Source organism: Jaculus jaculus, chromosome 5 (assembly GCF_020740685.1).
Source record: "Jaculus jaculus isolate mJacJac1 chromosome 5, mJacJac1.mat.Y.cur, whole genome shotgun sequence".
Lineage (NCBI taxonomy): Eukaryota > Metazoa > Chordata > Mammalia > Rodentia > Dipodidae > Jaculus > Jaculus jaculus.
This window is the reverse complement of record NC_059106.1, coordinates 81,185,734-81,203,768: the sequence shown is the minus strand read 5'-3', so window position 1 is coordinate 81,203,768 and position 18,035 is coordinate 81,185,734. Positions and strand designations below refer to the sequence as shown.

General features: G+C 45.7%; 1 protein-coding gene across 6 annotated transcripts in view; it reads right to left on the bottom strand.

Moving 5' to 3' along the window:
* The window catches only part of Eri3 (ERI1 exoribonuclease family member 3), a 163,486-nt gene that overhangs the window by 110,955 nt on the left and 34,496 nt on the right, over nt 1–18,035 (bottom strand). For 5 of the 6 annotated variants that reach the window (XM_045150816.1, XM_045150815.1, XM_045150812.1 and 2 more), the window contains 2 exons: nt 12,556–12,672; nt 4,082–4,141 (listed from right to left, as the gene is read on the bottom strand). In XM_045150816.1, coding sequence (XP_045006751.1) covers nt 4,082–4,141; nt 12,556–12,672 — 177 coding nt within the window. The remainder of the gene's footprint in view (nt 1–4,081; nt 4,142–12,555; nt 12,673–18,035) is intronic. The other variant, XM_045150814.1, reaches the window with a different exon arrangement.

Sequence of the window (18,035 nt, the reverse complement as noted above, 5' to 3'; positions counted from 1 at the left end):
AGTTAAAAATATAGGACTGAGGGCAGAAGAGATTAAGCTTAGCGGTTAAGTGCTTGCCCGTGAGTCCTAAGGACCCCAGTTCGAGGCTTGATTCCCCAGGACCCACATTAGCCAGATGCACAGGGGATGCACGCGTCTGGAGTTCGTAGGCAGTGGCTGGAGCCTTGGCTTGCCCATTCTCTCTCCCTCTCTTTCTCTCTGTCAAATAAATAAAAATATTTTTTTAAAAAGTCACTTGAGCCAGGCGTGGTGGCACATGCCTTTAATCCTAGCACCGGGGAGGCAGAGGTAGGAGGATTGCCATGAGTTCGAGGCCACCCTGAGACTCCACAGTGAATTCCAGGTCAGCCTGGACTAGAGTAAGATCCTACCTCAAAAAACCAAAAAAAAAAAAGAAAAAAAGTCACTTGAGAGCCAGGTGTGGTGATGCACGCCTTTAATCCCAGCACTCGGGTAGCAGAGGTAGGAGGATTACTGTGAGTTTGAGGCCACCTTGAGAATACACAGTTAATTCCAGGTTAGCCTGGACCAGAGTGACACCCTACCTTGAGCCAGGCATGATGGTGCACGCCTTTAATCCCAGTTCTTGGGAGGCAAAGGTAGGAGGACTGCTGTGAGTTCAAAGCCACCCTGAGACTACATAGTGCATTCCAAGTCAGCCTGGGCTAGAATGAGACCCTACCTCAGAAAAAAAAAAAAAAAGTCACTTAACACCTCTCAACCTCAGTTTCCTTCATCTATAAAACAGGTAGGGTGACAATCCTTACAGAGTTGTTCTGAGATTTAAATGTGATGATGTGTCAAGCACCTACCCCACAAGAGACAGTAAGCTGAGAGGGGAGAAGGGCAGATCACCATAAAACAACACAACAGCCATAACACTGACGAAGTGACAACTGAGGGAGAGGCAATGGCACAGGCTTAATAACTTGTGTGTTTAATATACAATCATTGCTTAATGTCTGTCTTCCCTCCAGACCATATGCACCAGGAATGCAGGGGCCATGCCTCATTTCCTGCCTTAATCCCTAACCCAGCACAGGGCCTTTTCAATACCTTGTTGCTGGGTGTGGTGGCATACAGCTGTAATGCCAGCACCTAGAAGGCTGAGGTGGCAATATCACAAGTTTGAGGACAGCTTGGGCTACAAGGTTTTGAAACCAACCTGAGCTACATGGGATCCCATCTCAAAACAACAACAACAAAACAAATAAAAGAAGGTATCTGTGGCTTGATGGAGAACATGGATAGGTAAAAGTTTACTGATAGCAAAGCTCATAGTATATAAAAAGGGATAGGAAAAAGAGTCTAGGGAGGCCTGGCTACAATGGTGCTTGTATGCCTATCAGTAATGGAATGCCCATGGGAGAGTTCTAAGTAAGGGTTACCCTATCTTGTGGGTGTACTTGTCTTCCCAGATGCCTTTGAGAAGCTATAGGCCTGGCCCATGTCAGGAGTAAAGCCAAGTATTCACTCTAGTTCCATGGCTACATGAGGCCAACATCCCATAAAGTCAGAGCTACTCCCTAGTTTCAGACCATGCAGACCACATGGTCTCTAGATTCTCTTCCCAGTCTGTATGTCTGAGAATCTTCCTCACCTCAGCAATCTATCCAACATTGTGGGGGTGGAAGGCTTCCACTGCTGAATGGTCTGGCTCTGCGACTCTCTGGCCCAATCCCTTGCACTTATGGGCATGTGCACACGCCATCATATCCTTTCCCTATGGTCACCTCAAGAAAATAAGGCAGACTATACAAAAGAAGTATGGTGTATCTGGAGCTCCTTAAATGTGCACGATCCTGTTTCAATTTGCTGGCCCTATGTCCCCAAGGTAAGTGTCCTACATTCTACAGGGGACAATGCAATCCTCAGGGGGAACATGCACAATTGGAAAAGAAAGCAGAACAGAACAGGACTGTCAGCAGGGCAAACCCAGCACAACCAGGCCTTCACCCCAGGAAGTGCCTAACACTCCCTCGTGTGGCAGATACTTAGTGAACATCTTTGACCGTGAGCCTGTCCAGGGAATCAGGCCTGTGCTCCCCTTCTCTGTCTGCATACAGAAAGGGGAGGAAGAACAAGACAACCCCAATCAGCTGGGCCAGCTGCAGTTATTGACTGTGTCTGACCTGAGCTCTACCTAGAACAAACAAGAACGGCAAGCATCTTGCTGGCTGCCTGCTCAGTGTGTTGGTAGGGACAAGAAATTTGCTCTTGAGTTCCTATAAAAAACTCAGGACTCACAGGACTGGTCTGATATCCCTGTCCTGCTTGGGACTCTCTACCCAAGCTATCTGCAATCTTCTCTTCACCCACAAAGTACCAGAAGTGTATACAATGTAAATGCCCTAAGCACCCTGCTCCAGAACCAGCCTGGGGTTGGCAGGAGGGTGCCATCTGAAGGCCACATCACTCTTCAACTGAACCATTACCTGACAGCCCTAATTTGGTGCTATCCCAGAGCAAGCATCCTGCCAGGATCCCAACCACATTCCCGGGAAAAGCTGCTGTCTCCAGGACCAGGCTCTGGCTGGGGATAGTGTTGTCCTTCTGTCTTCTTGAGTTTTGTCTGACAAGGAGCAGCCCATGCTAAGGAGTTCCCTCTGTCCTAGCACATATATATTCATATCCCCATGAAAACAGATGATAGAGGGATTGGGAGGCATTCCAGGAGTCATCATTTAAAGAAAAAAAAAAAACTTTTATTTATCTGCATATGTGTTTATGGCCAGGGCTAGATGCCACTGCAAATGAACACCAGGCATGTGCCACTTTGTGCATCTGGGTTTATGTGAGAGGCTGGGGATTGAACCTAGGCTGGGAGGCTTTGCAAGCAAGTACCTTTAACTGATAAGTCATCTTCCCAACTCTTCTCATAAGTCATCTTAGACTCTCCCCATCTAATGCAGGTGTCCTCACCCTGACCCAATTGAGCCTGACTGTGCCAGAGCCTCTACGCTCCAGTACCTGCTGCCACTGAGGACAGCCTACACCTGCCTCTCTGGCTCTGCTCCACCTCAAATGGATCCAGTACATTCAGCAGGCATCTCCCTCCCTTATGGGACAGGATTCCTGGCTAAAGACAGATGTCTTCCGTTCCCTGCCAATATCTTACTTCCTCAAGGCTATGAACCTCCCAAGTATATGTGCCTTGCTATTCTTCCTGAACACTCAGCTTCCTCCTATGTGCTGATAAGGTCCAAGCTTTGGATCTATGGGTCTTAAACACAAATAAAGCACCTAATGAAATCCATAGGCTTTTTGTCATCTGCAGTCCCCCTACAGAACAGGACTGGAAGGGGACCTTTTCCCCTCAGAGAACCTCCAGGCTGGAGGGGTGGGAGACAGACTGAGGCCAAGCACAGCCTCTTCCCTAGTCCCTCAGGCTAGCATACAAACAGCAGCGTCTTAACCTTTTCCAGCTCCCTGAGGAGAACATCGGAGAAGTGTGGTCTCTGCCAAAGGTTCTAAAGTCTTTAATTTGATTTCCCTCACACAGGCAATTGTTGTAATTATTCTGATTAGGAATCATTACCCAGCACAGCCTCTGCACCCGACAGGCACAATGCATCCCATGGCAAGCTGCAGTGGGGCAGGCGGCCGGTGGCGGCTGCTGCTCCTGGAGGAGCTGACAGCAAACAAAAGCCATCGATGGGGAGTTCTGGTGAGTTAATGAAGTGCTCACATGCCACGAGAAGCCAACACTAAAGCTAAACAAAAACACCTCCAGTCCCTGGGGCTAATCCCATAACGCTGCGGCCAGCTCCCCTATGCCCTAGCCCACCCAACACAGACTCTATGGCAGCCAGCACAGGGCCATGGGCCAGGCAGGGTGGGGGACCTCTGCCTGACTCCTGGCTGCACTCGGACATCTTGTCAGTAACCCTGATGTGAACAGCTGGAGATGACAGATCAATGGTTCAATACTCTCAACAGCATGTCACTGATGTGACAGCAAATGTTATTCTAATCAAGCCATAATCATAGTCAAATTACAAGGCTACATTCTCCAGAGGGGAGGGAAAGAAAGGCAGCAGAAAGGGGTCAGGGGTCAGGAATAAAAGGTCATTCAACCTACCTCTAGCACTTGCTGCAGGCTTGGCTGGCCATCCACCATGGCTTGAATAATCCCAGTGAGCTGAAAGGAAAGAGAAATAGCCTTTGGATAGAATGCTAGGGTGCAGGGACTCAAAGCTGGACTGGTCCTTTCCTTTTTGTCTCCTTCTAGTCCAAGGGCAGTGACCTACCTGCCTGAGAACTAGGCCAGGAGCCTTGGGGATCAATCTCAGGACACTGTGTGAGCTTTGCCCACAAAAGCCTGCTCTGAGATGGGAGTAGCATGTGCACGTGTGCACACACACACACACACACACACACACACACACACACAAACACATGCATGCACACCCCACAGGCTATGTTCCATACTTGTTCCAGCTTTGATTTGGGAGAAATAAAATGATTTTACATGTCTTTTTGTATTCAGCAGTCTCAATAACTTCCCACAAATTAGTCCAAAGCATATTCAACTCCAAGCTTCAGAGAAGATCCTGTAAAACCTGGAGAGTGCTCATACCATACAGGGGCACTTGCTTGCAAGTCTGCCCCTCTCTGAGCCTTGATGTCCATCCAGAACTTCTCCCACCACACTCTATTAGACAATGAAGCCTCATGGGCATCTGTATACCTTAGTCTTCAATACTACTTAGCCAAGCAGGAAAGCCACCTATGACCAATGGTGAAACTGAGACAAAAAGGCCTAACACATAGAATCTGTCCTAGAGACTCAAAATCGGAAGGCTTTGCTCTGCCTGGATGAGGCCTAGCTTTAAGCAAACTTATTGTTTTACTTTGTTTACTTTTTTGTTGTTGTTTTGTTTTGTTTTTGTTTTGTGAGGTAGGGTCTCAATCTAGCCCAGACTGACCTGGAATTCACTATGTAGTTTCCGGGTTGCCTTGAACTCATGGCGATCCTCCTACCTCTGCCTCCCAAGTGCTGGGATTAAAGGCGCGCACCACCATGCCCGGCAACTTTGTTTACTTTTGAAGGAAAAATATCCCTTAAGCACAGGCTAGGCATAGATTTCCTATGAGGATCAGAGGCATAAGACCTCCATCCAAGACACCACGTGAAAATCACCATGCACAACATGTCCTTTGCTATTCCCAAAAAGAGTAGTATCTCAGGGTTGCTTAGAAACAACTTTTTTGTTTAAGTGAAGGGAAGGGGTTTAAAACTCCAATTAAACTATAATTACATGTAATGAATACCAAATACCCAACTCACAGAAACTGCCAGCTCTAAGAGGGAAGGTTATTTTCTCATAGTGACTTACATGGAATGGTAATACACACCTTTCAGGGAAGAAATTTTCATTTTAAGAACGCTGAGTTCCTCTAGGTGGGTTTCTGTAGTTCATCAAGTCATTATTAGGTGGTATTTTAAAGAAGTGTAAGGACACAGCCACTCTATTTTATATTCCAGAAACTGTTTTTATATTAATCTGTATTTTAATTGGGTAACAGCTGCTGCCTACAGACTTCCCATGGTCTAAAAGGAAAATAAATTAGAAAGATTAACTACACTGTTGTTTCGCAAAGCTTTAACCCACAGCATGCCCACCCGGCTGGCACCTCCACACCCTTTCCTTGCTCAGGAGACCAAAGAACTGCCCAGCAGAGGGAGGGCCTGAGTCAAGGAGAAGAAAAGACTGGTCTGCTGCAGGCTGGCTGGGGAGGAAGGAGGGCCCAGTGCTCTGAGCTGGCAGCTTTAATCTTGGAGCGCAAAGCAACCCTCCTCTTGTTAATTCTCCCAGTGCCTACTCTGTGCCAGACATGGCAGCCAGGGACCAGCAGCAAAGAACACAGGATTTGCAATTCTTCTTGGCACTGCCCTTCTATGGTCCAGCCCAGCTAGTACCCAGAGCCTTAGTCTTCAATACTAAGAGCCACTCTCAGAGCAGGCAGGCAATTGCCCTGTATTTTGTCTCAGGCTTGTAGGGACATAATGAGGAGTAGGCTGATTTCCAACTCTAGGCCTACCATCCAGACTACTGACTAATATCCCGGCACCACTGCTGCCTGTTCTGCCCTGGCCCCTCTCCTTCTGGATTCTGCTAGGGCATGAAGCTGAGCTAGGGTCAGGGCTACTGTAGAAAGGAAGGCCCACAGCCACTCTTCTTGCAAAGCCATAGGGTCCAAATGGCATTCCGTGTTTAGTCTGAGAGACCTTGGGCACTATCAGGTCCCACCAAGGGACCTGCTCACCAAAGGCTTCAAGAAAGTCTTGCACACAACCAAAGGCACAAAAGCAAGAACCTCCCTCTTTGCAGATGCTTCTTAGGTCAATACCCATGTGCCTCACAGCACCTGCCCCAGGGAAAAATCACAGGAATGGGTGAGAACCCACTATAGTTTGGTGACAAAGTGCTTGACTAGCACACGAGGCCCTGGGTTCAATCCCTGACACCAAACATAAAGGAAAAAAAAAGAGTAGAGGCACTCAGGAGTAAGGTTGCAGGACTCCTCACTACAGACTATGATACAGTGAGAATGCAGCATTCTGGGTCATCATGAATACCACACCTGGCTCAGCAACCCTCACAACACTGGCAAGGAGGAGCTGGGAGGTCAGCTACTGCTCTGTCCATACTTCCCAGAAAACAGGCACCTTCACTAGTGGCCAGCATAGCTCCCCACTAACTTCTTGGAGGAACTAAAGCAAACCCTCAGAGACAAAGACTTAAACAGTAGCTTAAGGAGAAACAGTCTTATAAGAGAAAGGCCTCACACCCTTAGGGGGAAATTTATGTCTTTAAAGGAGCCACTTTTTACCAGTTCTACTAATATACAGGGTGAGGAGGGGCAAAGCTGAGAAAGTTAGTCACTGTACTTGATACAAACAACCTGTAGATCATTTAAGAAGTGATGAGGCTGGGTGTGGTGGTGCATGCCTTTAATCCCAGCACTTGGGAGGGAGAGATAGGAGGTTCACCATGAGTTTGAGGCCACCCTGAGACGACATAATTCCAAGTCAGCCTGGGCTAGAGCTACAGCAAGACTCTACCTCCAAAAACAAACAAACAAAAAAAAAAAAAAAATAGAAGTGATGAGGCCAGTGCAGACACTTGACAGTGAACACTGCTAGCCTTAAATTTGGCCAGCCAGGCCAAATGAGCCAACAGGTGCAATAGTGGCACATCTTTTATAGGAGAAACCAGCTACTTTCTAATTGGAGTGGAAGTGCACTCCATGGGAGAGAATACATCCCTGATACTGAAAACCTGTAACAGGGGTAGTCATGAGCCCTAGGGGCATAACATCCTCTGATGTCTGGCTAAATGTGTATACAATGCTCACCAAACTGCCCAGTAAGTACTTCTCTTAATGTTTATACCCATATATTAATGCTACTCTCATTTTTGGTTAGAGAAGCTTCTCTTTTCAGATGGCAGTGACCTTGGGATGACTCAGAAGGCACCATGGTGCTGAGAAGAACTGACAGAGGAGTGCTCAACCCTGAAATATCTCTATCACACTTTCCAAGACTCAGGGTCCATTGCAGAAGAGGTGGCAGAAAGAATAAGAGCCAAAGGAAGGGTAGGACTCCTTACAACACACCCCTCCAGACACAAAATGGCCTGGATATCCATGACCTTGCAGTGCCTGACACTACTTACACAAGACCATCATAATAGGAGGAAAAGATGATGACATCAAAATAAGAGAGAATGACTGGGGGGGGGGGGTGATGGAGAGTGGAGCTACAAAGGGGAAAGTGGGGGGAGAAGGAATTATCATGGGTAATTGTCTATAATTATGAAAACTGACAATAAAAAATGAATTTTAAAAAATTTAATTAAAAAAATTTTAGGGCTGGAGAAATGGCTTAGTGATTAAGCACTTGCCTGTGAAGCCTAAGGGCCCTGGTTGGAGGCTCAATTCTCCAGGACCCACGTTAGCCAGATGCACAAGGGGGCGCATATGTCTGGAGTTTGTTTGCAGTGGCTGGAAGCCCTGGCGCGCCCATTCTCTCTCTCTCTCTCTCTCTCTCTCTCTCTCTCTCTCTCTCTCTCTCTCTCTTTTTCTCACTCTCCCTCCCTCCCCCCCCCTCTGCCTCTTTCTGTCTCTGTCACTCCCAAATAAATAAATACATAAAAATGAACAACAAAAAAAATTTTAATTAAAAAAAAATGAAGCCGGGCGTGGTGGCACATGCCTTTAATCCCAGCATTCAGGAGGCAGAGGTAGGAGGATTGCCATGAGTTCAAGGCCACTCTGAGACTCCATAGTGAACTCCAAGTCAGCCTGGGCTGGAGTGAGTGAGACCCTACCTCAAAAAAAAAAAAAAAAAAAAAAAGCCAGTCATGGTAGCACACACCTTTAATCCCAGCACTTGGGAGACAGTGGTAGGAGGATCACCATGAGTTTGAGGCAACCCTGAGACTACGTATTGAATTCCAGGTCAGCCTGGGCTACAGTGAAACCCTACCTCGTAACTAACTAACTAAATAAATAAATATGAAAAATAAAGAAGTGGTGAGGGGGCTGGAGAGATAGCTTAGTGATTTAAGGCACTTGCCAGCAAAGAGTAATAAAGTTCAATTCCCCAGTATCCACAAAAAGCCAGATGCACAAAGTGGCACATGCATCTGCAGTTTACAGTGGCTACAGGACCTGGTACACCCATATTCATTCTCTCTCTCTCTCCAATAAGGGTAAGGGAGAAAAAGGGTCTTATAAAATGAACACTGGAAAGTTCTATGTTAGGCCTAACTTAAATCTTTCATATTAGAGTTTTAAGCACATTCCCACTTGGGTTAATGTTTGTAAAAAGCTTTCACATCCTCACCATGAAAGGTACTAGAGCAAAGCCAAGTATTATTAAGCTGAGAACCAGGGCTCACAGGCTAAACAGGGCTCAGAGACCTTAGCCACTTAAACACAGGAGAGGTGAGAGGAAGAATTAATGTGTGCTGTATGGCTCCTTTCACTGAGGGATTACAGATTAACTCCCACTTCTCCAGACTCGGAAACCACGAGGCAGGGGGCTTTTGACCCTGACTGATAACATGGTAGGCTCCTGATATCCCCCACCCCACACAAGAGCTTTGTCCAGGGATGAGCCAGCTTCCTTGTCAGCACTAGCAACTTCAGGAAGCAGCCCAGGAAACTCAGTGCCAATAGCCCGTCAGCAGTCAGTGCTTTCTCCTTTCACAGTTTATCTCCAGCCCAATCATACTCTGACACCAAGACAGTTTGTTGATTACATAAGCACTTGTCTCTGGTGTGCAATCTGATAATCAGACCCATGCTTTCTTCTCACAAAAAGAAACCAATAAATCTCACCCTGTATAAGTGCAGGTGCAAAACAAAGCCCTTTCCTGGCATTTAGCAAAATGGGTATTTTCAAGTTTTGTTCATGACAACAAAGACTGCACATGGTCAGGGGCTGTGCAGCAGCCCAGATACTAGGAAGGTGCTGATGAGCTGGGGACAGATGCTCAGAGTTGCGGGAAAGGGCTAGGGCAGGTGGCAGCAGGGCGCCTCTCCTCTGAGCTCTGCTAGAACCAGGCTCTGGGACACCACTTGAACTGAGGAAGTCTCCAGAAGCTGAGCACCAAGCTCTTCCCAGAGGAGCACCAGCTCAACATGGGGCTAAAGACCCACTCAGACGGAATCCTGCTCCAAGTGCTCCAGTACTCACCCATTTTTCCCCCCCACAAGCATGTGCATGCATGCATGCGTGAGTGCCTATGAGTGTACACACACGCATGCATACACGTGCACAAACACACACATGCACACGCATGCACACACACACGTGCAGAGGGCGACTACAGGGTTTTTTTTTTTCTTTTTTTCCTTTTTTTTTTTTTTGTTTGGTTGCTTTTCTGAGGTAGGGTCTCACTCTAGCCCAGGCTAACTCTGTAGCCTCAGAGTGGCCTTGAACTCATAGTGATACTCCTACCTTTGCCTCCTGAGTGCTGGGATTAATGGCATACACAACCATACCTGGCTAGGGGTTCTTTTTTCTCTTTCTTTTTTAATTTTTGAGACAGTTTTACTTTATAGCCTAGGCTGGACTCCAACAAATGTACTGCTTTAGCCTCCCAAGTGCTAGGATTACAGATATTAATCACCAATCTACCTCTTTTCTTCTTCTTTTTGTTTATTTGAGATAGGCTCTTCATGTAGCCCAGGATGGAGACTGGTTTTGAACCCCTAAATCCTTTTAATTCTGCCTCCAAGTGCTGGGAATTGCAAGTGTGAGGCATCATGCCCTTCTAGGCGAGGATTCTTTAGAACTTCTTGTGCATTAGAAAGAAAATGCTGGTAGGGGGCTGCTGAGGTCCAATCTGCAGGTTTAGACTGTTGCTCACACTTACTCATGAGGTTCTCTCTAGATGGGATGACTTCCATCCCTACCCCAAAGACAGCTACTGTCAGGGTGGATGAGGCCTTCACAGTGCCCATACCAGTTCCAGCTGGTATGGAGTCAGTACAGCATGTAGACTAACTAGAAGTTTTCTAAAGAGACTACTCAAAAGGGCAAGTAAGCACATGGTCGTTTTGGGGGAAAGGGGAATCCTTCCTTGTCAACAGTTCCTCACTCATGGAGCATGCATGGCACTAGATCTAACAACAGAGCAGAGATGGATCAGGTCTAGCTTTTGCCCTTAAGGAATGCATATTCTAGGGGTAGATAGATAAATAATCAAAGCATGAGGTATCTGGTCAGTGCAGTGCTATGGTAAGATGTCCTGAGTAGAGTCCTGGAGGACAAGACAGAGGAAGGAGCAAAGTGGGATCAGTGCATAGGTAGAGGAACTGCCATGAACACTGACACACTATGAGCAGAGCCAGGTACAAGATACAACAGGAGTCATGAAAATGGGTAACTTTGACTTCTAGAAGTCCAAGACAAAATAGTCTACTTAATGCCTAGAGAGCAAGCAGATCTTCACCTTCAGAAGAGGCTTCAAAAACCAAGGTCCCCACTACCATTTGCACTGCCCTCCAAATTACGTATATTCTTGGATGAAACCACTCAGAAAAGGAAACAGTGTTCCCCAGTCTTCAATCCCTCCCACTTGGTCTCACAAAGCAGCAGCAGCAGCAGCAGCCACCGCCACCCTGCTGTGGGACTCTCCTCCGGAGCATCTGCTCTCACCAGAAGCCAGTCACTGGCAGCACTCCTGAACAGGCAGCAAAAGTGGTCTGTGCCAGGCAGCCCGGCCTCATGGACGGTGATGAGAAAGAGCATCTAGGACACACTAGCCTGAAGGTCCTCATTTCCTGTGCTCTCAGAAGCTAAGCAGGGTCAACCTGGTGAGTACTTGGATGGGAAGAAGACATTGACTTTCAGGCCACTGGATGGCTGGTGTAAAACCCCCCTTAAGGAAGGGGTTTTTATTAAGAAAAAATTGGTCCCCTAACCCCAGCTCCCCCTCTCCCCCTCGGCTTCAAATGGAATAGGTAATTTGTAGGGGAGAGGGAGAAAACCAGGAAAGAAAAAGAAGGAATGACTTCAACATCATTAGCTGGAACAAAGGTTTAAAAGACTACACACTCAAGCAGACGGATGCCTGCATCAAAAGGACCACATAAGACATGGAAAACACTGGCTTCTAGTCAAGGAGCAGCCTCAAGATCATACACCTGGGCTAAGACCTAACCACCCTATCTGTGTTAGGCTCTTACCCAGCCTCCTCCACACAAGAAGCATTTGGGATTCCTCAAGAACTCCTATCCTCCCATTTCATTCACATGTAGAGAAGGTAGGTCTCTAAATGAAGGCACAAAGCCTCCAATATACCTCAGCCCAAAATTCTTAGAAGATTCTAGAAACATTCATGTTTTCCCATCCTATCTGTCCACTACCATCCATGCTTAACCTGTGATTCCAGCACATGGTGGACACATCACATAACATGCCATGTCTCAGGAGAAAGTGGCTACAGGAGGGTTCTCCACAGTCTTGGTAGTCAGAATTCCCAGGGGCTTCCTCCTCTCTGTCTCTGTCAAACAGCAAAATCTTAGTTGGTCCCAGTTGTCACAGTCTGTAAAATGGGACCCCATTCTACAGCAACCTGCTGACAAGATGGCCAAGTGCAGTCCTAGTCTAAGTAAGAACACCTCAGTCTTGGCCAGCCTATCTTCTGGTGATGCACAGAACATCATCACCAGAAAGCCTGAACCTAACATTTCCTTCCAAGCAGCTACAATCCTTACCTCTCATCAATAAGCCCTGTGTGAAATGCAAGTGGGAAGAACTTGAGTTCCAGAAACAGTGTTACTCCTAGACTGATTCCAAGTGACCAATTGCCAGAAAAGTAGACACAGGAAGGAAGGAAAAATGTCTGAAAGGCTAGGGCAAATTGTGAACCCAATGATCATAGAAACCTAAGTGTACTCACAGACTAAAGTTAAGTGAAAAGCCAACTGCTGTGCTCAAAGTGTACTTGCACTAACCACTGATCAGATCTGGGCTTTCCCTAAGTGGCTTATATAGAACAAAGATCCCAAAGCTCCTCTCCCAGTGGCCCTTACCTCTGTACAGAAAGGGGTAAGTTGTGGGTGGACTACAGGCTGGACATACATATGAAAGGTAGATTCAATCTCCATGGTCCGGCCATTTAGCTTCAGGATAGGGAACTCAATGATTTCCTAGAATGCCAAAGACACAGAAAAGAAGGTAAGTTATTTTGATCAACCATTTCAAACAATAACTCAAAAACAAAAAAGAATGGGGGCTCATTACTTCTGCCAGGCCAAAGCTAGAAAAATGAGGCCAGTAGAGTTGTAATCCTAAATCTACCACTACTACAGCCTGAGGACGGGAGTACCCTCCCTCACTGTTTCTGGGAAGGAAAACAATAGTTTTCTAATAAGTCTCTAGCAGGAGCCTACTTACTTGAGCCTCTAATAGACCTTCCTACATCTTTTTTTTTTTTTTTGGTTTTTCGAGGTAGAGTCTCACTCTGGTCCAGGCTGACCTGGAATTAACTATGTCATCTCAGGGTGGCCTTGAACTCATGGCAATCCTCCTACCTCTGCCTCCCGAGTGCTGGGATTAAAGGCGTGCGCCACCACGCCCGGCTTAGACCTTCCTACATCTTGCCCAGGCTCCCATCCTGGACAAGGTCTGGATTTCTAGACACAAAGACCACCACTCATACATTTCCTTGTATGAACTTTAAAACACTGCCAGTGCAGTTAGTTTTTGGGTTTTTTTTTGGGGGGGGGTGGAAGATAAAGAATAAATAAAGCTGAAGGGATATCAAAAAGGAGAAAACCAGAACGTAAATAATAGCAACGACATCTCCCACCTTTCTTTCAGGCACTACACCCCCACACTCCCCACTCTCCCGCCCAATTGCTTAGCCAGGCCTTCCCAATCCACTGGAACGTAATGGAAGAGAAGGAGGAGGAGTGACAATTTGTTTGGTGTCTCTAAGATTAATTTGTCTCCGTTATTTAATAGAGATGCACAGCACCAAGGTCCTGGTGTGCAAACAGGCTTGCAGAACGCTGGCTGTGCAGCACACCTCATACATCGCTCCTGGGAAGGGAGGGACGCACCAGAGGGGGGAGAGGGCAGAAAAGAGCATGCGTACCAGAGAAGAGAGAAACCAAGGAGTGAGAATAAAAAAGTATTGCTTTTTAATATTCAAAAACAGTTTGCAAAATTTAATCAAAGCAGAGGAAAAGCTAACATTTTTACCACTTTGACATTTTTATTAGCGCTTTCATAAATTTTTAAAACATGAATGGAATTAGTTTACAACACAAACACACACACACACACACACACACACACACACACTGCCCTGAAAACATCTGGAAGAGACAAATAGGAAATAATAAAATAAATAAAAGCAAAATCCTCCAAGTAAAATTAGCATGTGGAAAAGGCCTCCACTGCAGAAACAGAAAGGGAGCTTTTGCCCATGAAGGGACCCCTGACAATGAATTCCAGAGTCATACTTCCCCCATGACCCCCATTCTACAGGAGACCCTTTCAGTATCATTAAAATCAAAGCAGTAGCCAGGCATGGTGGCACACATCTTTAATCCCAGCACTCAGGGAGGCAGACATAGGAGGATCACTATGAGTTCGAGGCCACCCTGAGACTGCATAGTGAATTCCAGATCAGCCTGGGCTAGAGAGAGAGACACCACCTTGAAAAAACAAATATAAACAAATAAATAAATGTAAACTGGTTCTCTGAAGAGACAGCCTGGAGAAATAACACAGCCGCTGAAGACATCTGATTGCACTTAGGGAATGGTGGGAAAACAAGAAGTATTCGATTTCCTTTATGTCCCCAGAAAACCACATATTCTACCCCCCAAACATAAAATACCCACTAATATTCAGCATATTTTTTAAAGCATCCACTTCAATTCAATGCTTAACAGTGGGTCTGTAAACTAAATCAAGGTAGTCAGACTTCATGTCAGAGAAATTCAAAGGTTCTGGTTGCCTGGTCACCCTGAGCTGATCACCAAAGATGGGGAAGCTGATAGGAGCTTATTACAAGACAAAGGAAGGACAAAGTGGCTACATGGCTAAAGCAGAGTAGGCCCAGGCAGCAGCTCAAGTGAGGTGGCAGATAGATACCTCTCTTCCTAATGCAGAAAGAGGAGGGTACTCCTGACTAGACCTTTTGTTCCCCACCAAGCACTGCCACATGGTGGGGAGTTTGGCAGTGAAAAACAAAGCTGAGCACATGCACACAGAACATACACACTGATCTTCTTGGAAAATCATACATCCAAGATTTCCAAGCACCGACTCTGAACTGCGGCTCATCTGAGTCAGGCTCCTCAGGCTCTTAAATTTGTAGTAAATCCTTCCTCTCCAACTAAGTAGAAGTACTTCCTCCAGTAGAGCTCCACAGCCTGGTGAGTTTGGCTGCCCCGGTACCTCAGGAAACAAATACAGCCAGTTCCTCACTAACAATGTTAGCTGGACCCGCAATGAAATTTAACCTGTGACACAACTGTACTTTTCATTTAAACTTTCATTTGGAGAGAAGCAGTATTTGGAGACCTGCAGTTTGTCCTGCTAATAAAGACAAGTGTTGGGACCTTTAAGGATGCCATTCATCTTTGGCTTTTATTAAATTCAATTTTCTTAAGCCTATGATACATTATGAAATTAGGAGTTGACATTCCTCTGGAAACAAAAATATCTATCAAACATAAATAGGAAAAAAACCTCTATTACCAAGAATTTATGACTTAAAGTTGATCTCTTTCCACTTTTTTACAAGCACATGGTTTGTTTTAGATATCTGAAATGCTATTATAGATCTGGAATTTCATTAGTATTTATAATAAAATAGTAAATGTTTCAGCTCTTGCTCTGCCCAGCACCAAGTCACCTTCCCCAGCAAAATGCAAACTCGGCCTTGGGTTTCCCCACTGCAGTTCAGCATTCAAATTCTCCTACTGCTGCCATCTTCAGCCACAGGGAAATGGAGCCAACCTATGTGCTCAAACTCAGGGTTACCCTCCTTGAGAACCAGCCTCAGGTCCATTATTTAAATTTAAAATGTTTTTTAAAAAATAAATAAATAAGATTAAGCTGAGTGTGGTGGTGCATGCCTTTAATTCCAGCACTAGGGAGGCAGGGGTAGAAGGATCGCCTTGAATTTGAGACCACCTGAGACTACATAGTAAATCTCAAGTCAGCCTGGGCTACAGCGAGACCCTATCTCGAAAAAACAAAAATAAATAAATAAAATAAGATTAAACTCCTGAGGTGCCTAGACCCAAGGTCCAAGTCATGTCAGACTGAGGATCATACCTCTTGTGAGGCGGTTAGCCTATCATCCAGCCTACTCTACAAAACAGAAGAAGAACTTATAAGAGCCAGCTGCACAGCACAACGTGGCATTCTGGGAGCCCTTCCTCCTCAGCACTAAGGGCTCTTGTAAACACACATCGGACACCACCTACTCTGTCAAGTCACTGAAGATGCAAACAGGCACTTCTGCTAGAAGACCCTCTGAGAAGTCAGGGCACAAAGGGCCTTGCTTAGGCACTTCTTAACTTCCTATCATGTCCAGCAAACCTAGACCTCACCACACTCACCCCAAAAGCCCAATCATGGGACAGGAGCCCTGTGCTCCATCAAGTTGGCAAAGCTCTGCACATCCTTAACCACTTTGTAACTGATAATGATCAGAGATGTTACCCCAACAGTATAGGCTGATGGTGTCAATTCCAACCCCAGGATTTATATAGATGTGTCTAAGTGCCAGCTCTGGCTCTAGTTGCTCAGATAATGAAACTATTACCCCGACCCTCTCCTTTTCCCTTACCCAGTTTCAATATTCTCCTAGGAAGAGATTCTTTTTTTTTTTTTTTTTCCAGGAACAGTCGAGAGCTTCTCTTCTAGAAGAAAGACCTAATTTTGGGGGGTAGAGGGGGGGCTGAAGAGAAGATGCTTGCTTATAAAGCCTGACAGCCTGGGTTTGATTCTCCAGCATCCATGTAGAACCAGATGCACAAAGTGGTGCATGCATCTGCAGTGGCAGGAGGTCCTGGTGCACTTAATGCTTTTCCCTCTCTCTTTTTCAATAAGTAAAAAAATAAAAATAATGATTTTTAAAAAAAAACCAATTTGTATTTACATGCCTTCTTCTTTTGTCCCAAATAATTGCTCTACAAGCCCTTGTCTTATGCCACTGAAGAATTAAACACCTGACTGTCTGCTTTGTTTAAGACATCATATAGGTGTTGGAGGGGGTTGACAGATGAGTAGTCTATGCTTTGGAGAAGTATATGAACTAGAGGGTAGGAAAGATAGGTGAGCAAATAGTGGACAGTGCAGCCATGCTAAATACCTCAGTGGAGGGTCACACAAAGTGTTAGGCTTTTGTCCTTTGCCAGACATTTTTTAATTGTAAGCTTACTACTCCTGGAAGAAAGGTCATGTCATCATCACAATCATCAGATCATAATCCAATACCATAAGCACCTACTTTAGTAAGCCAGGGCCAGGTACAGACACAGACATAAAAGCAACATGATAGTTGAACCTCTCTCTCAGATGCTCAGAGCCTGGACAGAGTGGAATAAAGATGGTCTCCAACACTCAGGCATGTGAAAATGTACTCAAGAATTCCTTCCATTTCTTGCTTATTCCATAGCAGACACGGTGCTAAGTGCTAATAGAAATTATTTCAATTCTCCAAGCAACTCCTTAGGTGAGAATCATAGCTCCTATTTTACAATAAACCAAGGCTCAGGAGTATTGCTGGAAATTCAAATGGTGGTGATGGGGGTGGGGTACAGACAGACTTAAAGTAGGATAGTAGTTTTCAGCATCTGCAGGGTTAAAAGTCTGGTGCTCTCCATCTGAAAAGCCATTCCTTATGGAACTCAGTATGCTGTTCCTAAACAGAAGCTGCTCTCAAAGCCTAACAGCAGGGCATGTGGCACCTTTGGCAGAAAGTCCTAGAGAAGTGCTCCTGGACAGCCTCCACTATGACTGCAACCACACAGATGGCACCAGGTATGAGCTAGGGGAGGGCAGAACCTTGAGCCTTCAATTTGCATCTCTGGCACCAAGCTCCCATCTGACACTTGGTCTTCCCTCTCTCAATTTTTGTTGTGCAAGACATGAAGGAACTAACAAGCAGAAGATAGAACCAGTGTCTGGCTCGACCAGAAAACACTTTGGAGTCAGATGTGCTACCAATGCACAGTGAAACCAGAAAACACTCTGTTTCCAGGGGACAGTCTACAGAATCAGTGAGAGGATCTACCTAAGATGATAAAGAAGGTAATTAGTGAGGCCAGATTCCAAAGCACTTCCTATTACACGTATCCACTGTCGCATCTCTCAGGTGTTTTCTTCCTTAACTGCTACAAACTGTCCAGTCCCAATTTTACTTAAACTGCCCAATTTACCTGGAACCAAGGGTTTCTGGGAACAGAGGATTGCTAGTGCTAAAAGTGCAACAGGTGGTTATCCTAGACCATTTACAATTACCTACGCTATTAAGTTGTACAAG